This window comes from Mercenaria mercenaria, chromosome 12 (assembly GCF_021730395.1).
Source record: "Mercenaria mercenaria strain notata chromosome 12, MADL_Memer_1, whole genome shotgun sequence".
Lineage (NCBI taxonomy): Eukaryota > Metazoa > Mollusca > Bivalvia > Venerida > Veneridae > Mercenaria > Mercenaria mercenaria.
Genome location: NC_069372.1, coordinates 3,810,200 through 3,834,015, shown reverse-complemented (window position 1 = coordinate 3,834,015; position 23,816 = coordinate 3,810,200). Strand labels below are relative to the sequence as shown.

At 34.7% G+C, this 23,816-nt stretch overlaps 2 protein-coding genes across 2 annotated transcripts; one reads left to right on the top strand and one right to left on the bottom strand.

The window, feature by feature from the left end:
• The first annotated feature begins 1,961 nt into the window (after nt 1-1,961).
• On the top strand, nt 1,962-19,052 carry LOC123535195 (cytochrome P450 4A24-like). Its single transcript, XM_053519003.1, has 12 exons — nt 1,962-2,298; nt 4,879-5,083; nt 10,639-10,766; nt 11,949-12,073; nt 12,536-12,595; nt 13,205-13,328; nt 14,430-14,562; nt 15,495-15,618; nt 16,326-16,521; nt 17,980-18,062; nt 18,424-18,489; nt 18,811-19,052. Exons 1-12 carry the CDS (start codon nt 2,134-2,136, stop codon nt 18,908-18,910), a joined length of 1,509 nt encoding a protein of 502 aa, XP_053374978.1. The 5' UTR covers nt 1,962-2,133; the 3' UTR covers nt 18,911-19,052.
• Nucleotides 19,053-19,964: 912 nt separating this feature from the next.
• On the bottom strand, nt 19,965-23,068 carry LOC123534513 (acanthoscurrin-2-like). Its single transcript, XM_053518909.1, has 4 exons — nt 23,011-23,068; nt 21,339-21,554; nt 20,409-20,549; nt 19,965-20,112 (listed from the first exon to the last, which is right to left on the bottom strand). Exons 1-4 carry the CDS (start codon nt 23,066-23,068, stop codon nt 20,102-20,104), a joined length of 426 nt encoding a protein of 141 aa, XP_053374884.1. The 3' UTR covers nt 19,965-20,101.
• Between the last annotated feature and the right edge of the window lie 748 nt (nt 23,069-23,816).

Genomic DNA, 23,816 nt, shown 5'->3' with positions numbered 1-23,816 from the left:
ACCAGCATGGTTCCAGACGTCTGGTCAGGATCCATGCTGTTCGCTTTCAAAGCCTATTGGAATTAGAGAAACTGTTAGCGAACAGCATGGATCCTGACCAGACTGTGCGGATGCGCAGGCTGGTCTGGATCCATGCTGGTCGCAAACCCACTATGTTGGTTTTCTCATGGCACGGCTCATTTATCTATTTGGTCCGTTTATTACATAGACACATTATTTCTTGTATGCAGTCCCTGCTTTGGTAATTGCTCCGCCTCCTAGAATGTGGGAAATCCGTAGTAGGCGGAACAATGAATACTCATTAATTTTGAACTACTTCATGATTAAGTAGATCAGATTCTTCAGTTATGAAACAATATGAAAATAAGTTGGTTACTTTTTTGAAAATCCCTCGCTTGTCATTGGATAAAAACGATGTTTGAACTATAAAGAAAACTCTGATTTACCATGAAGTAAACCTGAATTACCAATAACAAGAAATATCTTTAAAAATGATGGTCGGCGAATTGTAATAAGAAAAGAAATTTATGAATTTTTTCATCTAACATTTTTCAAATTGCAAAACTAAACACCGCACTTTAACAATTTAGATATTTCTCTTTTAATTTTTCGCAAAGGTTTCGTAGGGTTGCAAACAGCAGTAGTTTAATGAAGATTCATGAAGCGGTTCATGAACGTGTTTATATTTTTAGCTAAATCGGTCCCTATCCTCATTTGTAACAAAATAGCAGAAGACCTTACGATATTGTTACACATCGAGTTTGATAAAAACCCATTACATTGTAATGGTTAATGCGAAGAAAGGCATATCTACTTTTAGCTATAGTGGTCCCTAATAGGGCCCAAGTTCTTATATAAATAAATTTGGAAGAGGACCTTATAATGATGCTCCAGACCAAGTATGACAAAGATCCACTAAGCTGTTCATGAGACGCTGTATAAAGGCAGGTATATTTCTAGTTTTAGCTCTAGCAGCCCCTAAAAGGGGTCAAACGTCCCAGCTGAACAAAGTTGGCTGCGGGCCTAATAAAGATTCTACAAATCAAGTTTGATTAGAATACATGAGAAAAAATCAATTAAAGGATTTTTTATTTATTATTTTTATTTATTTCTAAAATAGGCCAACTGATCCCGCTTTAACAAATAGCATATTCGCTATTCATGAATCTTTGGACAATGACGTCACACCTATAAAAAAGTGAAGGTCAAGCAAAACATACAATTGTAATTATTTCAATATTTCTGTTTCATAAGCAAAGTTTGACCGTAGTCATATCACATAGATAAACTGAATGCAGCGTATCATTTCAGTGTAATGAGACTCAGTCATTATATAGCATATATATAATAAAACAGATTTCAACTGAGTTCAATATTTGCATACCATACTAAGAAAAATATTCATATATAATAAATCACTTAAATAATTTATAACAAATATATCATAGCAAACAAGTATTCATTTTAATATGCAATCTGAATAAGTCACAAAAGCAAGAAACCTTTTCATATACAGACGACAATTGTAACAAGGAAAATCTTTTAAAAAGCACTTCTCTACATAAAAGACTCTTATCACACCCTTATTCATGTGATACGCAGACCGTATTCAGCTCTTTCTTTAACTTGATATACTGTATGTTGGTATTTGAACAGATTTTTATCATATTTATTAAACTTACTTATCATTTTGAGATATATCAATATTCTTGCTAAATATACTGAGCCAAAGTTAGCTTTAAAACTGTGAACAGCGTCGTTTAGGATAAACGCTTTATCTACATTTCACTCAGCGTAGCACAATCAATAGAGTGAAAGAAATTGATACTCTCGTCCAATCAGGCAGAGTGTTGCATAAATCTTCCATTTTGATAAATTATCTATAATGCGTTATCAAGTAGTTTGATTTGCAAACTGAAGTCACGTGGCATAGATAACGAAAACGAATTTAGACGGCGTCGCCGAAAAACATAATCGACTTTTCCGATGATGTTTTCGTTATCGTTCTTTATATAAATATGCTTGACCTAATTATATAATATGTATACTGTCTACCGTATTCAAGGTTTAAGTGTTTGCGTGTGATATATAAACACAGCTTACATCTCACCATTCAATAATTCTTCCTACAAAATGGAGCTAAACTGGAGCAGTTTAATGTTCTATGGTATTGTGATTTTTCTAGGATATATTTCAGTACAGGTTTTCAATTTACTCGTTAGTTTCAACAGAAAATATCGGGCACTTCGTAAACTACCCCAGCTACCCTCACACTGGCTCTACGGACATTCTCGAGAGGTAAATAAACTGTAGTTCTTTATTATAAATTAAGTAGCATTTCACATAACGTAAATACTAATTTTAATCCTCTGGGATAACGTGGCAGTTGAGCAGATATATATAAACACGTTATTAACCTTTACCCTGCTAAATTTCCAGACTGGACTGGTCCATCATTCAATTTGGGCAGTACCACTTACTTTTCAAAGGAGTGTTCACTGAAAATTTTCTGACTGAATAGCGAACAGTGCAGACTATGAGGCGTAAAAAAAAATTGTTTGTTTCCGGTATCCCGACCTACCCTAAATTTTTGGCCCAACCCTAAATGTTTTTATGGCCTTGGAGAATATTTTTTTCAACTTTTTAACAAAATGATGCAAAACTGCACTTTTTATGCGTTAAACATGGCCAGTGATGTTAGAAATCAACTTACTGATGCTCTAAAGGCATATCCCCCTTATCTGTAATCATTTTTTGACAAAAAAATAATTTCCGAAAAGTCTCCCTTAATAAAAAAAAAATTCCAAAAAAAAAAAATTTCCGACCTACCTACCCTAATTTTTTTGAGCATGTTACCGGAAACAAAGAATTTTTTTTAGGCCTTATGTGAAGTGTTATGTTACTATGATGGAGTAATAAATAGAACGTCAACGATTGTGCTCTAACTAAATTTAATGTGCTAAACTCGAGTGAGGCCTAGATAAAGCATGGATTACATTATATAGGTGAAGGGCATACAGCTCTTCCAGACTTGCTGGATCAGGTTTCTATATACATACTATTACATGAAGATAGTCGAACTAATCCGACGCATACAGTTTGTTTTATATTGTGACGGTCAAACTGTAACGTCGGGCCAAAACATGCATAAAAACGGGTGGAAATTGAGTTTTGTGAAATTTGCATTTTAACACCAAATTCGGACATTAAAAAGCAGCCATTCAGCGACAGTAAGCTTGTCTAGATGTGCCGAAATGCCAAATAGTAATAGTGATATGCAGTTATAGGGTCAATAAACTAAAGTACGATCTGGGTCAAATAAAATACATTACGGATCGTCAGGGATCATTTAGTGGAGAAATGTATAAATGCACCGTTCAATGTCGCTATCTATAGATGGCATATTAATACACGTGTTAATTTTCCCCATAAAATAATAATTATAATTACTGTTCATTATACAAATTCTTGTTTTATTAAATTAATGAAATGCACATGATGGCATAGACTAGCTCCTAGACTATGATATAGATTTGTTCTTTTTTACTTGTAAAATTGTGAATATAGCCAGTCTATATCCTATGTCCAATATCATGATAATATTACAATCAGTTCTCTGGGAAAATCTCTAAAATAGACCGGCATTTGTCACTATTACATAAAATAAAAGAAACATTACAAAAGTTGAAATGTTGTGACAAATTCTTTATTATTAGTCTAGTGACTAGTCTAATGATGGCAATATGCAAACCGTGATATAAATTAGTGCGGTTTTGATCATGTCGTGAATATATTCGAAAGTTGGTTTAAACATATTTTTATTCCCAAAAATATACAAAATTATATTGAAATACAAACATTATATGTACAGTAGATGAAAAGGATTAGAACGAAAGACAAGTCTTATAGAGTTCTTCTCCTTCGAAAGTTAAGTATGTAAAGTGTTAGTCTGTGTTCAGACCCAATTTTTTGTTCACATGAGATAAATCCTGAGGCTATTCAAATTTTGTATATGTACCTTTTCTTCTCAAACATTGGATCAGAGCCAAGAAAGACTGGTCAGAATATGTAAGAGTAATGATTGAATTTTTTTTTTAAAGATTATCTAGTCGGTACCCAGACTAGTAAAAAGTGTGTGGAGGGCATAAGCTCATGTAAACAGTAAAATTAACGACATGTAATCTGCAAATCCATGGATTGCATTTAAAAATAATGATTATTTCGCATGAACTCCGAAAATAAATAATCCATTTATTGTATTTACATTATATTTCCTTTCCATTTGTTAATAACTGTTTTATATAAAATACACATTTGTTGTATTTAACATTTTGAATCAGCTTCCCGGTCATTCCGTTCACCGGACAGAACAGCAGGAATGTTTCCATTGACTACACGTTGTCAAAACCGCACCACTTTATCATATAAGTTTAGATTGTTCATACAAAATGAACGTCGTGATTTTCAAAGGAACGGATAGAGAGAATGTAAATATGGGCCGTTCTACGTATACAACGTTTCCATTGTATCTCAAACTGAAATAAAATATTCTGAACTTCGTTTCACTACTTATATTTCTCATTCGTATGCAATATTTATTAAAGACAAACTCGATAGACAGAGATCTATCTACATTTTTGTATTTACATTTTATTGTTATTAAGCAAATGCAACGAAGAATTCAGTTTTCTGGCTACTTTTCATAGATTCCTCATTCGGAGTTAAACTTGTATCTGTATAAAATAAGCCTGATTTTTAGAAGTCTAATTTATTTAAATGTAACCCTTTTCACATGAAAAGATACAAAAAACTAGTAACTAATTCAGCTGATTCTACGCTATTTTTAGATTTACATGAACTTTTTTGTATTTTTTCCAGATAAATGCTGAGTCAACAAAATCATTTCTAGATGTTTCAACGCGTGCAATGGAAGAGCTGGATGCCAAAGTTTTCCTGTTGTGGTTTGGCTCGTTTCCTTTTGTACAGATTTGCCACCCAGACACATTTAGACAGGTCAACAATACGGTTTTAACAAAAGACACTAATATGGCCGGCGGATATCGTCTGCTGCGAGAGTTCATCGGTAAGTATTGATGTAGTTTAAAACATTGAAAAAGTTTTTTCACATGTAAAAAGTAAAAGATAAAGAAGGTTTTGTATCTTTTTCAAAATATGGATTCTTGGGAATTAATAGATGGTTAGTACTGTTGAAAAAAACCACTAAACACAAAACAAAAAAATAAATAAACTATATCACTATAACACCAAGTGCACCCTTGTTATCCGGATAATACGAAATGATGTGATAATTCCAAAATGCTACAATCCTGAGGAAATGTCAAACTTGGTATGGGCATTGTTTTTTCTTCAGTATTTTCTTATTACTCATTCTGATTGTTTAAAGTATTATAACTGATTCAACATGGTTTAGAGGCTGTACTATTTGCACTAAACAATTTGAATATGGGACATATTGTTCAGTATGGAGAGCCCCAAACAATTTGTACATTTTGCCTTTGAGGATGAGTTTGGCGATTCAATGCGTTGTCAACCTCATTTAATGGACTTTTGGTAATGAATACAATTTTGTATTATTCAGTTATTATACAAACAATGATATGAACATGTTTAAAAGTTTTTATTTTAGATCAAATAACCCTCATTGACAAATATATAAGCATATGTAGTAGTGGGTGGATACTGACCCAAGTGTTCATAGAAATTTCGAAGATAAAGCCCGAAATGCTATGAGGATAATAGCCAATATTGTAGTTTGAAGTTTTTGCATATGCTGTTCTAAAAGTACCGATTGTTGTATATTGAAGAAGTATACTCATAATATGTGGTAACTAATGGCTGTAGCATGCCAAAGGTAATGTTTTATACACATGGTCAGTACCAGATGTTCCTGAAACATTTTATCAAAAGGGAAAATGTCTATATCTTTGTAAAATTCTGTTTTAATCTTCTGCTAGATTTTGGTGAAAAATTTAACAAGCCAGAACAGGTAAATTTAACCTGAATCTAAATGTGCTGAGATTCCACAGGGGGAGGGGGAACACCCATATTTAGAAATTAAGTATGCTGGGGGTCTGTTAGCATTTCACGAGTGTGAAAATAATGGCACTTTAACAGGTCAGTTTTGCTGGAATATGTTGAATACTGCTGTGAATTCATAGAAGTACATTCCCTTAATCCCTTAACTGATAATAGTTTAATATTGTACTTAATAATTTAGCACACTTGTTAACTTTTCCATAAAAAGTTGTCCCCTACCAAAATTTCATCTGCAATACAAGACTCACATGCATTTCTATACTGAAATATAGAGTTGGTCCCAGTGTATAGGATAAGATCTACGTTCATTAACTTAACATTTGTGCAATATCCCCTTCCCTCTTCTTCTGTAAGTTCAATACATTAAGTTGGTGTTATGAATTGTAATTGAGATCATTTTTTTGCTTTGTTCCTTGGGCTATAATAACGATGGTATTCTGACTGCTGTTCAAAATCTGTGGTATGTTTTGTGATGTTGAAAATCCTCGGCATTTTTGAAGACAGTATAATATGTCTCGTAGATCTTGGTAGGTTGAAGACAACCTCCAGCCAAACTCCAAAAGCCATTTCTAAAGGAGCCAAAGATCTGTATAGGTTGACTGCCGGGTACCCCCACCAGCACTGAGCAAGCGCCAATATATGGCCATATCTTTTCGGCATTCTTTATCGGGTCTTTATCTAAAGTCATCATTCGGACTATCTCTGTAATTGTAAGAATCACATTCATGGAAAGAGAGTGATAAAATTTCTTTCCGATAACATATGAGGCAAAAACTCTTAATCTGCGATGGGTTTCATATGCTCTACTTATTAGGTTGCTGCGCCTGTTACCAGTATAACAAGAGCTGTCGGAGGACAGCAACGCTCGACTATTCAACAGCCTTGTCAACTGAATGAATACAAAAGTCGAAAAAGGGGCAACGTTTTGTTAAAATGGGAAAAAGTGTTATGGAACCTTCACAGTGCTTATCAGCTCATGACTAATACTCATGACTGAGTGTGTGAAGTTTCAATCCTTTCCCATTAGTGGATACCGTAAAACCAGCTTACATACAAAAACTTAAAACCAAAAACTGCTAAGTTGAAAAAGGGGCATAATTTTGAAAAAAATGCAAAATAGAGTTATGGGGCCTGCGAAATGCATGTCAAATCATGACAGTGAACAAGTGTGTGAAGTTTCAATCCATTCCCATTAGTGAGAACTGAGATACCAGCTTACATACAAAACCGTAACCAAGACATTTTTAAGTCGAAAAAAGAGACATGATTTTGTATAAAAGCAAAATAGAGTTATGGAACCTGTGCAGTTTAGGTCAATTTATCACAGTGCATAAGTGTGTGAAGTTTCAATCCATTCCCACAAGTGGTTACTGAGATACCAGCTTACATACAAAACCTTAACTAAATCGGGACGCCGACGCCGATGCATGGGTGAGTCCAATAGCTCTACTATTCTTTGAATAGTCGAGCTAAATATCGTTAACAAGTTCATATCATCATGTTGTTATAAACTCATTCACCAAAACATGTCTACACTCACACATAACTGGTCAATGTGTAATGGTATGTAAATGAAAGAAGTCAATGACGGCTATTATCCACTCCCAAAGACAACACATGTAGGGCATTATCCATGGTCATTTTCGGCTAGTGTCAATTTTTCACACAAGGATCAACATAAATGGTTTTGGCATAAAAACGGCAAATGTAAACAACATACTCTAAACTATGTCAGATAGTAAAATGGTAGAGCTGTATATACAGTGAATTACAAGCGTAAAAACCAATTCTAAATATTTTTTTATGAATTTTCAAACTAAACTTACATGGATTTTGTAAACTATTTAACATACTGTGTATTGTATTCACAAAAATAAAGTAAAATAGTTTGAGTTCCATGGAAACAAATCACAATTCGTTCTTTTTGCAACATCTGGTGGTTAATTATCAAGCCACAGCATCTTACCGAGACACCTGAAATTTTCAGAAGCGTTCATCTGTCATTTTGTAGCATTTTGGAATTATCACATCATTTCGTATTATCCGGATAACAAGGGTGAAGTGAGAACAATCCATTTAGTTGGTGCTAGACAACAGTGGCCAAGTTGCCATATTTTCAAAATGAAATAAATAAAACAATAACTTTATTATGAAGTAAACGAAGAATATGCTCTACTGTGCATTTCATCAATTTTATTCACCTAGTTTAATAAATTCCATATGGAAAGATACAAATGTAATATTCATTTTATCAAATGTTAGCTGTTTCTGCTGAAACATCAAAAGTTCTTCTTTCTTCCATATTGTAGACAAATTATCGACCAACACCTACTTAAACGATTTCGACGTCACTTTACCTTTATGGAACTAAAAGTCTAAAAATGATGAAGGAGGTAGACCTACTTTTTTGCCCAAGAAGATGGGCATATTAAAATCGCACTGTCCGTGTGTGTGCGTGTGAGTGTGTGTGTGCGCGCGCGCGCGTGTGTGTGTGTGTGCGTGCGTGTACGTGTGCGTGAATTCTTGTCCGGGCTGTAACTCTGCCATCCATAAAGGGATTTTGAAATAACTTGGCACAGATGTTCATCATAATGAGACAACGTGTCATGCGCAAGACCCAGATCCCTAGCTCCAAGGTCAAGGTCACACTTAGAGGTCAAAAGTTAACAGGGTCTGTTTTGTGTCCGGTCCATAACTCTGTCATCTATGAAGGGATTTTAAAATAACTTGGCAAACATGTTTACCATAATGAGAAGACGTGTCAACCGCAAGACCCAGATCCCTAGCTCCAAGGTCAAGGTCACACTTAGAGATCAAAGGTTAACAAGGTCTGATTCGTGTCCGGTCCATAACTCAGCCATTCATGAAGGGATTTTAAAATTACTTAGCATACATGTTTAACATAATGAGACGACGTGTCATGCGCAAGACCTATACCCCTAGCTCAAAGGTCAAGGTCAGACTTAGAAGTCAAATGTTACCATGGTCTGTTTCGTGTCCAGGTCATAACTCTACCATTCATCAAGGGATTTGGAAATTACTTGGCATAAATGTTCCCCATAATGGGACGACATGTCATGAGCCAGATCCAGACCCCTAGCTCTAAGGTTAATGTCAAACTTATAGGTTAATGGTTAACATGGTCTGTTTCTTGTCCGATCCATAACTCTGCCATCGATGAAGGGATTTTAAAATTATTTGGCATAAATGCTCTTGACATTTGTCACTAATAGTGACAGCTCATGTTTGTACAAAGTTAGGCATTGACTGATTTGTTTTTTGTTAGTGTAAAATGGCTTTATTCCAGCCCATGACGTCAGATGATAATTATGGTGACTGATTTCTGCCATGTCGTGTTGGCGTGATGGTGAGGCACAAACACGAAAACTCGACAAACGCCTTATTTGTTGAGTTTTTCCAGTTTTCGTGTTGGCGGGACAAAAACACGAAAACACGAAACAATCTACGAGAAAACTCGATATTTAGAGGGCGCCGACACAACCAATCTATCTGTGACGTTTTCGAGGGAATGAATATGTCATGTTGGTGCCCTTTATTTGTCGTGCTGCCGTGTTGTCGTTACTTTGCCCCGCCGACCCGAAAACTCGAAAACACGATAAATATTTTTTGTTTCTTTTTTTAGTCTGAACATATGATTTCTTGATTTTTGGAATACAAAATGAATATATTTGATACCTTTCAAAGGCCTGTTTCTAGCTTTAAAAAGGAATGTGACGTAGTTCTATATCGCGCCTGAAAGATGAAACAACTTGTATTTTAAATGCTTAAAATTATTTCCTGAATTGGAGGTTTAGTGAGAAATAAATCTATATATTTTATACATTAGAAATAATTAAACGGCTGTCTTACACAGTATTTGTAATAGTTCACTGACCATTTCCAAGGGAAAGTGACACAAGAATCGAAACATGGTTATACACTTATATCATCAATAATGGTATCAGGCTTTGTGACGCAGTATCCACCTCAGTGCTTACATAATCTAATAGCGAGCGTCAAAAATCAGCCAATGCCTGATAAATTAGTACAAAAAGTAGGTCAACCTCATTCATCTAACAATCTTTTTGCTTTATCACATAGTCATACTAACCTAGCAGACGTATTTAACACGTTGTGTATATATGTTATATTACAAAAACATTTAGATAAAATGTCCCAATCATGTGGATAGATACGTAAAATGTTCACATTTTGAAAATATAAGGTTTCCAAATCTAATATATTTTATCATTATCACCGTATATTCAAGTCTTTCGCGCTAGGTGGGCCATTTTCTTACTGTGTGCTATATTGAGTATCATATCAGTCCAGACCTCTTTGTGTGTAATTGTTGTGCGCATGTCTAATGGAAGACGCCAAAACCAAAACACGAAAAATCGACAAAAAAACATATTTGTCGTGTTTTCGTGTCGGCGGGGCGAAGTCAGCACGACATGGTAGAAATCAGCCACCATAGATAACATATGTTGCGGATATTAATACAAGCATGCTATATTTTAATTCATGTCTTAAAAGTGAAAAAATGTCTTAAGAAACAATTGTGCAAATATTTCCACACAGGTGAAGGTCTTCTGGGAAGTAACGGAAAGAAGTGGGAAAGAAACCGGAAACTACTTACGCCAGCCTTCCACTTTCACATATTGTCAGGATATGTTTCTGTAATGAATAAAGCCGTCGATACTCTTACGGTATGTGTTTAAGGATACACTAAGGAGTGAGTTGGTATTTTTTGGGACATTTTATGTTTTTCTTTCATATAAATGCATTATACTTTCCTCTATCAGATGCCAAAAAGTTCATATATAAAACCTTTATTTGACGAACTTGCAGGATAAACAGTTAACATTTCGCATGTGTTTACAATAACACCTTTCTGAAAAGAACAGCCAGGTTATAAACTTAGTGATGGTATTTTTAGATTATCAGCTTAGCGTTTGATTTCCTGAATCTAAAGTCCAGTCAACTAGAGGGAGCGTTAATGAATGTTATATGAAATTATATGGGTGATTTTCACCAGGTAATTATAACCGATGTTGATGGTATTTCTAGACTATCAGCTTAGCGTTTGATTTCTTGAATCTGAATTATAGTAATATGGCCGTCCGAAGCTCTATATATAATAGAGGGTGCGTTAATGGATGTTATATTGCTTTAGCGTAACTAAACTTATATGGATGATTTTCACCAGATAAATATAACCAATTTTGACTTGCATTCTTGGTCAAGAAGCCTTATTATTTGTAAATAAGTGAACTGTCAACGTATTAATGCATGAAATTGAAGAATGAAGTAGTCTGATTCGCCGGATGAAGGAGAAACCTTAGGACAAGCTTCTTATAATACATTTTCGTAGAAATTCACAACTTGGTGAAGTGTTTGAAGTAATTCAAATCCTTCATTTACGAAGGAAGTTACATAAAAACTGGCAGTCTGTTTCTTTGAAGAGTAGTCTGTTAAATTGTGTCACAGTTTTGTAATGATTTATCCTATTCTTGAATCATGTCAAGGAAGGAATCGGACACCTAAATTAGAGAAAATCTGTGACACAAACTTTGAGAGTTTATGGGTCTCCCATACATCACACAAAATTTTGGCCCATTTTAAGTACTGATGAGAGAGTTGAATCTGTTTGAAGATAATAATTCTGATGGATAAAATAGTACCATTGTATAGCTTAGTCTGGTATATTTGGAAATGAAGAATAAAACCATGTTAAAACAAGCGCCGCCCCCCCCCCCCCCCCCCCCCTCCCCCCACCCTCCACACACACACACTGCTTAGTGTGTCATTAAGTCGCGTAATTTTCGGCGCGCTTCAGATTTGTTTCATTTTGTTTACGTTCAAAATATATTTAGAATTAATTTCTTTAGGATAAGCTTGAAACGGCTGCAGCCAACGGAAAAAGCGTGGACGTATTCCCGTACATCTGTCGATCAGCTTTGGACGTCTTAGTTTCCTGTTCCCTGTCTTATGAAGGAAACTTTCAAGATAATCAGTAAGATCATTACTAACTTTGTGACTACATATCTTTTTCAATCAGCAATGAAAAGTATGCCTTTCTATCAACATTTTTCTATCCGTATGGCTAAATAGGTGGAGATTCTAGCTTGGATTGGTTGTGTCGGTAGATATTCTAGCTATCAGTGTAAAACTACCTGTTTCATTTCCTCTCAGTTCCAAAAACTGATACGTGTCCCACGATATGAACTAACTGAACACTTATAAAACCATTAAATTTAATTCACTATGGATAAATTCGAGTTATTTGTTGGTAGGAAAAAGCGGTTTTGCTAACAAAATAAGTCAGTAAATGAAATACTGTTTCAACTGCCATGCATGTACCTCCGCTCTTACGCCAATGAAACATTCTTAACAACAACCTAGGGAACAGATTCTAATTTTGTTAAAGGAATGCTAGACGTTAACATATCTTAAAAACCTTAAATTGCTTTTTCAGAAACTCGGAATACATAAATGCTGTCCAGAGAATTCTTGAAATTGAGTTCCATCGCTATACGTAAGTACAATTATCCATTTGCCAAATTTTACTTTTAATATTTCCACAATTTTATTGCCGTCCTTCGTATATATTATACAACGTGACAAGTGTGTTTTTCCCTTACTAGTAGTCTAGAAGCGAAGAAGAAGCCTATCCAATTAGCTCAATAGAGATAGAGCAGATTTACGGATTGAGGGCTCGTGAGTTCGATCTCGTGCAAGGTGTTAGTTCTCCGTGACGATTTGATAAAAGACGTTGTGCCCGAACTCATTTCGTCCTCCATTTCTGATTCTCTAACTGGCGGAGAACAGGCGAGTATTGGTACAGAATCCAGGAACACTAGTTAGTTTTACAAATGAATGAAACAGATATAACTGAACTTTCGTACTTAGTATATGCATTTGAACACCGTATCCATGTACCTCAAAATATACTGGACCGGAGTATGTGCATTTCAAGACTGTGTTTATGTAACCAAAATATACTGGCCCGGGGTATCGTCATGTATGAATCACATTGAAATTGGATGAATTGTGTCAGGTGACATGTTTAGACCAATGAAAATCAATATCTCAGTTTGATTATCTTGGACTTTTACTTGTATAATATATTATATTTTGCTTTTAGTAAACCATGGCAGCTGATAGACTTCCTCTTCTACCTGTCTCCCACAGGGCGGGAATTGAAACGACTGTGTAAAACTTCGAGGAGTTTCACTGAAACTATTATCAAAACAAGAAAAGAAGAACTAGTAAGTGTTAAGAGAACTTAACTCTGTGAAGAGTTCGAATATCAAGATCTGTATAACGCTGACCTACTTACAGTTCAATTGGAACATCAGTATCTGGTGTAATTAGTCTCCTGTCTGTTGAAAAGATAATTCGATCGGCTGGCTTATTTCTGGTGGCTATGTGTGTATTTAATTGTATGTACGAAAATACTATTGAAGTAGAAAAAAAATAATTCAGTTAAACACTAAATAACCTAGTGGAATAAAATTTTAAAGGGCAACAAAAGTCTGACCATGAGTTACTTTAAATGAAAGCCATGGATCATCTGGTCATTCGTTCGTAATTCTGGATTGGACCACTACTTAAAAAGTGTTAGAAGTTTGTGAATTAAGAAAATGTCTAACCATCGGCCATTTTATGTCTGTGACACTGTTGACATCTGCTTCATCATTTATTTAGCAAATACCCTGTAGGATTAATGTCTATAGTGTTGTAGTCTTAAATGAATGGCATGGTAACTTTTTAAACTTTTTCTTGCCAGAAAAAGTCGTGGCAGCCGCAGCATTAGCACCAGTAAAACATTTGTAACTATATGAATATATTAAAACCTCAAGATGGGCAACCTGTGGTTTTCCATTTTTTCATTTTATGTTTTCATGGAAATTAAAATGGCACCTGTTCCATTCAAATACTAAATTTTTCATACCTTTATCATTTTTAAAGCCTACATGACTTAAGAAGATATAACAAGACAACGTTGGTTCGCCCAAATAAGAAAAACGAACATGGTTTTTCTGTTCATCTATAGAAGAATACAGATTTACTTTTGAGGCTATATCATCAAGACAATTTCAGTTTACTATTTTCCAGGCATAATGTTAGAATGTCTAAGCTAAATGAGCCGCGTCATGAGAAAACCAACATAGCGCGTTTGCGACCAGCATGGATCCAGACTGTTCGCTTTCAAAGCCTACTGCAATGAGAGAAACCATTAGCGAACAACATGGATCCTGACCAGACTGCGCGGATGCGCAGACTGGTCTGGATCCATGCTGGTCGCAATTGCACCATGTTGGTTTTCTCATGGCGCGGCTAAAATGATCTTTACACACCTGTTGTAGAAGAAACAGCCGATTATACATGAAAAGAGACGCCTTGATTTTCTGGACATGCTCTTGACTGCACGTGATGAACAAGGCAACGGGCTGACGTTCGAAGAAATACACGACGAAGTTGATACCTTTACATTTGCGGGTAACATCTTTAAATTTATTCATAGAATTACCATGTAATGCAGGTAGTTTGAAGTTAAACATTTATCGGCGGCTTTGATTTATTTATAGAACTACTGTGTAATACAGCTAGTTTGAAGTTGAGCATTGAAAACTCGTATGATCGGCTGCGTTTTCTTTTAAAAATGTAGATTTTCCTATTGTATTTTTAAAACACAACAGTTTGAATCTGTTTGTTCAGTATTGTTTGCTTAATATCTGATCCGTCATTTTTTAAACCTACAAGCTAAACTTTATTCAATTGAAACGCAGCAAAACGTTTTTTCTTTCCCAGTTTTAATATATATATACACCATTTTTAGAGACTTGAATAACTTGGAATAGAAAACGTAGATGTAGGAAATCTAGTGTGTTTTCAGCTTCAAACAGATTTATCTTAACAATTGTTTAAGTTATTAATTTGCAACATTATCTGTTTTGATTGTAGTATATATAACATCATCTACTTTACATTTAGTAAATCTAACATCACCGACTTAAAAAGAAGGAAATATAAAATCACCTACATTACATGTAGCTAATCTAAGATCATCTATTTAAAACGAAGCAAATCTAAAACCATTTACTTAACATGTAGCAAATTTAAACATCACCTACCTAACATGTATAGCAAATATAGTATTATTTACTTAAAATGAAGCAAATCTAAGACCACCTGCTTAAAACGAAACAAATCGAAAACCTCTTACTTAACATGTAGCATGTTTAACATCACCTACCTAACATGTAGCAAATCTAGCATTACCTACTTAAAATGAAGCAAATCTAAAAACCACTTTCTCAACATGTAGCAAATTCAAAATCGCCAACTTAATATATATCAAATCTAGCATCACTTACTTAAATACAAAGCAAATCTAAGATCACCTACTTAAATGGACGAATGTATTTTAGGTCACGACACGACAGCATGTACGATCAGCTGGACAATCTATGCACTTGGATTACATCGCAAAGCTCAGGAACTGGTTTACCAAGATGTGTGTGATGTTCTTGGTGACGAAACCGATGTCAAAACGTAAATTTAAAACGTTCAATAACGTTATGGATTCTTTCTGCATAAAAGTGTCAGCTGGATGACTTCGTCACTTTACAAGGAAATCAATATCATTGCTAAAGATTTCACTCTTTACGATTTCTTTTCCTCATCGAACAGAATTGTAAATAAAGTTTCCCTTACTGATAAGAATATTTCATTATCGTTAAGGGTTTTTTTTATACCTTAACAGAAAATTACACTACCGTTAAGGGTTTTTTCATACCTTAACAGAAAATTACACTATCGTTAATGGTTTTTAACAGAATATTACTTTATCGTTAAGGGTTTTTTTTTTCATACCTAAACAGAATATTACATTATCGTTAAGAGTTTTTTTCATACCTTAACAGAATATTCCGTCATATGAACTGCTTTCTAACTTCATACAAAACAATGTCATGAATATTATAAGTATATAAAAGTCATTATTTACATGACGTAAATCGTTTTGTTAACTCGAGGAAGTTTCCAGTCCCAATCTGTGATTAGTTACCTCCCCTGACGGTAATATCAGACTGAAATGAAAGTGATAATTACGCCATGAGCAGCGGCTGGACTAGAAAGTTCCTTTCGCGACAAATTATACCTTATTATTGGGGACTTGAACAGCTCAAGAAGTTTTCATGCCTGCCACAAATATTTCATTCTGTTCACAGGACTTGATAAAGAACATTCCATTTTTACAGAGAACATTTGGGGAAGTTTTCATACCTGGTGCAGTTTATAAAAGAAGCCATGAGGTACTACAGTCCGGTCCCTGCATTTACAAGACGAAATGAACATCCTATTGAGATTGATGGATACGAAATACCAAGCGGAACTAGCATTAATGTGCATCAGTATCTAATTCATCACAACAAGAACGTATGGCAAGAACATAATGTGAGTAATTTTAGCGTTTAAAACTTCCATATTTAGTAGTTTAAAATGCTACTTTTGACACGGTCACACATTAAACCGGCATCCACCTAAAAACAGAAATACACCGAAATACACTTTCCGTAACCGGAATACTGCTGTATTATTTAAGTTAAGGGTATTTTTGAAAGCTTTTTTTTATATTTTTGACAATGTAATACAAGCATAGGGCAGTTCATCCTTCGTTAACGGTAGTCAGAGTGACTTTGGTCTGAAAGTATATTTATTCACCTGTTACACTCGGTCGTTAGGGACATGTGATTTCTAATACAGCCTATTAGTATCAATTTTACGAAGGATATATACATGCGGTATAACACTGGCTTACATCACTGGAAACCCGTGAGTTTCGTTTGTGTAGACAGTTAAATGGACTAGAGATTCAATTTGTGGAGCGCACCTGGGGTCGTATTGTTCAATCATTGAAATTTTAGAAGGTAAACATTCAGTTCAAGATATCGACGACTTAAAACGCATATAAATAGCAAGGATATCGACGACTTCAGACTTATTTTAATAGCATGTATATCAACGACTTTAGACTCATGCAAATAGCAAAGATATCGACGACTTAAAACTCATATTAATGACAAGGATATCTGCGACTGTAAACTCACATAAATTAAAAATATATTGACGACTTTAAACTCAAATGAATAGCAAGGGTATTGACGACTTTAAACTCGCACAAACATCAAAGATATCGACGACTTTTAAACTACTTTAATAGCAAGTGCATCAACGATTTCAAACTCGTACAAATAATATTGACGACTTAAAACTCATATTAATGACAAGGATATCTGCGACTGTAAACTCACATAAATTAAAAATATATTGACGACTTTAAACTCAAATGAATAGCAAGGATATCGACGACTTTAAACTCGCACACATATCAAACAACTTTAATAGCAAGTGCATCAACGACTTCAAACTCATACAAATAATATTGACGACTTTTAAACTCACACAAATAGAAAAGATATCAACGACTTTAAACTCAAATGATAATAAGGATACCGACGAGTTTAAACTTGGACGATAGCAAAGATATCGGCGATATTTAACTCGTGTAAATAACAAGTATATCGACGACTTTAAACTCATATGAATGTAAAGGTTATTGAAGACTTTAGGCTCAAACGAATATCAATGATTATTAAATATGAAGGAAATTAAGTAGCAAATGTAACATTTATATTGAACAATTAACGATTTGACTTTATTGTTTCAGGAATTTAGACCTGAACGGTTTGACTTTATTGTTTCAGGAATTTAGACCTGAACGATTTGACTTTATTGTTTCAGGAGTTTAGACCTGAACGGTTTGACTTTATTGTTTCAGGAGTTTAGACCTGAACGGTTTGACTTTATTGTTTCAGGAGTTTAGACCTGAACGATTTGATTGTATTGTTTCAGGAGTTTAGACCTGAACGGTTTGATGCGGATCACAGAGATGACAATGAAATTTATGGATTTTTGCCGTTCTCAGCAGGATCCAGGTTGGTAAATTTTATCACCTAATATCAAAATAAGCAACTTTGGTTAAAGTAATAAATGGCTGGGCCAAGGGGTACTGAAAAACTGATGAATAATAGCTGTCTTGTCATGTAAGTATTTTATATGGTATCATGTAAATTCAAAAGATCCTGGCATTTCCTTGGAAAGGAGGAATTTAAAGAGAAAGCCGTGCCTGTCTTGGGATAACACGAAACTTGTAGGGATTTGCTCGCTTATATGTACACAAGGTTTCCCACAGGTTAAAACATGTCAGTAAAGTCTTTCTTTCTCACTCGTGTCAAATGATACATTATAACGTTACGGCGATCTATCAGGCCTTCTTCTTTCTTTTCTACTTTTCAGAAATTGTATCGGACAGGTGTTTGCCATGAACGAAGTGAAAATAACGATCGCCAAGTTGGTACACAAGTAAGTTCCCTAATCCGGAATCAGCAAATTTAGCTCTTAAATATGAATTCATAAAGATTTGATTAAATGTATCACGAAAGTATGATAATATGTTATATTAGTTTAAAGTATCAGTGACATAATTGTATCGAGTTTTTAAAGATCAACAATCCTTGACTGACTATCACACACGTGTGTGCACGAACGCACTGTTATTCAACAATTCAACTAGCACTGAAACATGCGCAAAAAATAAGCAGCGATAAAGATAAATTCTTAGATTCTTTTCCCTTTTGTATACTATTTATGCAAAACATATAATTTTGTTCATTTTCACTGTAGGTTTGAGATTGTGAAAGACCCCGACCACGAGACGGACATTCGTCCTGAGATGGTAATGCGGCCATCCAATGGGATAAAAGTGTTTCTCAAGAAAAGATAAAACTAATACATAACGTTACAGTTTATTCAGTGTTTAAGACCCAGGCCATGAGACAGACAGTCGTCCCCAGTTTGTAATGCGACAATCAAATGGGATAAAAGTTTTTTTCTCAAAAAAAAAAAAAAATATATAATATATTATTCTGTGTTGCTACTTATTCATTAAATGACTTTCGTTTCCGTAAGGCGAGTCCAGGCTTTATTCTACGTTTTCCATGTAAATGGCGTGTTCCGTTTTATCAAATGTGCATAAATAAAGATGACGTCATGAAATTAGAACTATGACATTTGAAACGCCTTTGGAACGTCATGACGTCATCTTTATTTACGCTCGGTAGATGTCTGAGCGTCTTTAACGTAAGAATTTATTGATCATTATTTAAAATGAATAAGAAATAGTATCATTTTCAGTAGTTTGCAAAATGTCAGAATGGAGTATCTATATGACATTTTCTTTTTTTCTGATTGAACCGGGTTTGAAAATAAATGAGCCCCATGTGGTTCTGGGACGATCTCTGTATGAAAAGAATTGGAACCACTGCCTTACCCTTGTATGATCGTAAGAGGCGACTGATAGGGTCTTAACACTTGGTTTTGCAGTAACTGTGATTCCAGCAGGTAATCAAATTTTGATTCCAAACCTCATGTTTTTATTTCGATGTAAATGAGATGTGGAACCAAAATTTGTAGTCCTGTTTGGCGCCATACAACCTATACTGTGTTGGTGCGCCGTAAAACCCAAATAAATAAATAAATTGAAAATAAATGAAAGAGGTCCGGAAACACGTGTAATACAGTATTAGATATCAACATAGTCCGAATGCGGAATTTGTTTTCTACTTCTAAAACACATGTCCTGTTTTACAGAATTTATATAGGTCAATATTAAACTTAATATCAGGCACATATCATACAATATCACAGAATATATGAGCTCGATTTGAACATGACATAGGCCTATATGAGATCGCTGCCGACAAACTCCAACAGTGTTGCTCCCCCTTATATATAGTAGAAGTTCATACGCTGTTAATAAAATCCAGAAAGATGAAATGCTATTTGCATATTATCTATTTAACATTTTCGCAACAATTAATCAATAAATTATGATACAGATATAAAGTGTGTATAACTCCCTTGTCTACGTCCGTTTAATTAAGTGCCATTTATAGTGCGCAGTGCGATATTCGTCTTAATACATTTCTGAAAATAAAAAGAAGAAATTCTTGTAATGTTCCGACTGGTTTCTCTGCAGCATTACGTATCGATAAATTAAATCTAGTCTATGCATGTATGTACATTTTAGATTTAAATGTTGTTGTTTTTTTTCCGTTACTTCAACGAGTCGGTCTTCCCTTTTCTATAAAAGTTTAATTTCAAAAACAAATTGTTAACAGTATTCAAGCTTATTACACTAATTTAAAAACTAAAATAATCAACAATTTAATTTTGTTACCATATTTACAGTAGTTCTCAAATTAGTATAATAAAACACGTACTCCATGATCTCCTCCTGGCTCCCAGGATCCCGCCCATACCGACAACTCGGCGAGGTCTTCTAGCAAACCCAGCAAGACCTGCTGATACCCGCCCTCCTCTAAATTTTCCAAACTGTCCACGTCCGCTGCCAAGAATGCCACCTACAAAGAGAAAGAAATAAACGTTTAGTGTTCAAACTCATACGGTCACTTTCCGGCTTTACTTGAGGAAGATATATCCCCGGTGCGCCTGCTGTCCTTGTTTGATTTTAGTTCAGTTGTAAGTCACACTGACACGAATCGCCCAGCTTTTGGTGGTGGAAGAAGAACTTCCTACGGACTTTGACCAGCACCTTCTATCGATTTAAATGAAACGGTCTGATCCTGTCAGAGACTTTTAGCACCGAAGTTAAGAGTTCAGTCAGGGTCAGTGACCTTTACCACCAGGCCACGGAATTGTAGAAAAGCTTATATCTACACAGTATTTCGCTAATGCAAGAGGCGGAACAAAATAAAGGTCACTTGAATATCCTTAACAAAGTTTGTATGCAATTACCCGGAAACTGAAACTATGCTTGTTTTTATTAATAATAAATGCATCTTGTATTAAGTCATATTAAGTCGATTGCTAATTCCATATCTTTCACAGCAAAAACAACGTAAAAGAATTGACAAGACACAATACGCCGTCCTATTGGGAAATATGCATATTCTGTTATCGCTAAAAAATTTATAATGATAAGCACTTTTACAAAATGTGTCCCAAAACAGTCCAAAAACGTTTCATGGATTTTATTTTTACACTTTTTCAGTTTTTTAATTAATATACATGGAACCATTCAATATTGAAAAATCGTTTAAGGAATACAACTTCACATTTTAAATGAAATTTACAATGGCAATTACCTCTAAAGTCACAATTACGGAAATAAAACAACAATGATAGCTTACCACTGATGCCTCGCTGTATTCCACCAATACCTCCCCCGATTCTTGGGCTACCTGCATACTTGTGGCTCATACCGAACCCCGAGTCCATCATTCCACCCCCTAAGATACCGCCGGAGAGACTTTCACCAATCCCACGATTAAACTCACCGCCACCGACGTAAGGTCCCACTTCGTGCATAATCGTTTCATCACCTCCACGTTCTAAAAAGTCGCCATCTGAAAATAACACAGTAAAAACTGAAATGTGAGACGTCACAAAAAAGGTCCCTTTTGCTTGGGATATGTTACGAAAGAGTGTACTTTTCTTTCGAGGTTAAAAAGTAACCAAAAAAGTCATCAACATTCTGTTAATAACGTATCGAATTTAGGCAAGTATTTTCTAGATTTTTTCTTATCATCATTTGTTAAATATCCAAAATAAAATTAACAAACGATTCTACAAACTATGGGATGCTTTTTTTCTAATCATTGTAATTGCTTATTTTTTAGTACAACCACTACAGTTTGGCAATTTACAAAACTGGGCGAAAAATATAAAATTCAGTACCAAATATCAGCAAAAACGTAGAATGTATTCCATAGACATTATATTAGAAATTTGCAGAATAATTGTTCTAAGATTATTTAGGATAATATACGCGTTAAGGGTTATTATACTAAAACTTTTAATTTCAGTCCGCACTGGCTATGTGTTTACAAATCGTCGCGTCCCACCAGGCTTCCCCTCGGATTCTTACTTCATACATTAAATTGTAACATGATAATTGTTATCCCTACACTAAAAATACTGTTTTCAATGTTCTTACTTCAGAAAAGTTCCGGAGTCATCAAACCCATTGTCGGTGTAACTTCTTTCAAACCGACCATTTATAAAGGTACCTGAAATACAAAAAAGAACTCGCATTTTAGTAGTACTAACACACAGAGGTTAGGAATACAACACACAATCTAAACTCCGTTCAGTTGTTTCAATGAGACAGTATCGACACTTCCGGTGACAAAATTTAATGTTCGAAAACTGGAGAAATTACTCATGATTCTTTCTGCAAATCAAATTCATGTACGTATATAATAAGCAATTTTCTGCAAAAAAGTCTTTTTTAAGCAGAAAATTGCTCACTATATATGTATATGAATTTAATTATTATAAAGGCACAAACAGAGGGCTGTCGCTCAGAAGTAGAGCGTCAAAGGGCAAGGTTATTGTTTTTGTCGCGGTTAACGGTTTACAACGTAAAACGCATTTCGTATAAAGACGTGATTCTTAAAATTTCGACGTCAAAAAGACTGCAGGGTCTAGTCAGAATAATATCAGTTCATCATCCATGCAGACATACGAACAGATTGACATGCTTATAGAAGCACTACTTGTCAAGCGATTGTAATCAAGGAGAAAAATAAATCTGTTAATATCTTTCGAATTTATATCGATGCAGGAATGCCACAGAAAAGTCACTTCATTGCAACATGTTAACGGTTTTTTTTCTTCTTCTCTTTATCGACAAGAAAATAAGAAATACAGTCATGAAAATATGAATGTTGAAATTATGACGATTCTAAATGAACAAATTCAGCAAAAAAAAACTGAATAAGATAAACGTACGCTTCTTTTTCACCAGACAAGTAATGATTTCGTTTCGTATATGGGTAATAAAGACAATACATAACATACCTTTGACCATTACCAAGCAAGCTAAGACTGTTACCGTGACAACAAAATGAAACGCCATCGTCTTCCCTTGAAACTCTTAACTACCTTAGGGTATCTGCAAGTAAAAATAAACATTATCAGAATTCGCTTGCTTTTTATGCTTTACTTTTTTTTACGTAATCACGTGACATGTGTGACATTAACTTCTGAATCGTATTGACACATTAACCAGTCACCGGAGTTGAAAACCGAACCTCGGCACCACTAAGTCTGGCAGTTTAACTGTGCTAATGCGTACACCGTCACACGTAACAAGATCTCAGGGTTATCAGATTTTTTTTTCAGACTGTCGGGCCTGAGGGGTGTGGATAGCAAAAACCACACTTCGCGTACATTTTGAATCAGGTTGACTAAGTGCAATTTATAGTTTATTATAACGTGTACAAATTGCACGAAAATGTTGTCTTTTTGAATTTTGAAACATTACAAGGATTTTAATTGCTTTATTGTAGTTTTTCTGTCCAAATTTTAAGGAGCCAGTATACTTTTTCAATATGTTAGACAAAGAAGATTAATACAATCTGAATATAAGAAAACGGCATCATGGAAGTCCTATGAAATAGAATACAATAATAGTGACCAAAGACGGGGAAAAATACAACAAAGTATAAGTAAATAAACAAAACAATTAATTCAACAAAGAAGATATTTTGATGTTAATTTATCAATACATTTTTTGATAAATGGATGAAGATACAGACGTGCTACAAAAATTTACATATTTCATTAACGTAAAACCTTAGAGAAAAACGATATATACCTTGTAA

What these genes read in the sequence shown, in the direction of transcription:
- LOC123535195 (XM_053519003.1), top strand. Translation starts at nt 2,134, where the DNA reads ATGGAGCTAAACTGGAGCAGTTTAATGTTCTATGGTATTGTGATTTTT. An exon ending in ACGTATGGCAAGAACATAAT is followed by an intron (nt 16,522 to 17,979) that starts GTGAGTAATTTT and finishes GTATTGTTTCAG; the next exon opens with GAGTTTAGACCTGAACGGTT. An exon ending in ATCGCCAAGTTGGTACACAA is followed by an intron (nt 18,490 to 18,810) that starts GTAAGTTCCCTA and finishes TTTTCACTGTAG; the next exon opens with GTTTGAGATTGTGAAAGACC.
- LOC123534513 (XM_053518909.1), bottom strand. Translation starts at nt 23,068, where the DNA reads ATGGCGTTTCATTTTGTTGTCACGGTAACAGTCTTAGCTTGCTTGGTA. An exon ending in TTGCTTGGTAATGGTCAAAG is followed by an intron (nt 21,555 to 23,010) that starts GTATGTTATGTA and finishes TGTTATTTTCAG; the next exon opens with ATGGCGACTTTTTAGAACGT. An exon ending in AATACAGCGAGGCATCAGTG is followed by an intron (nt 20,550 to 21,338) that starts GTAAGCTATCAT and finishes TTCTCTTTGTAG; the next exon opens with GTGGCATTCTTGGCAGCGGA.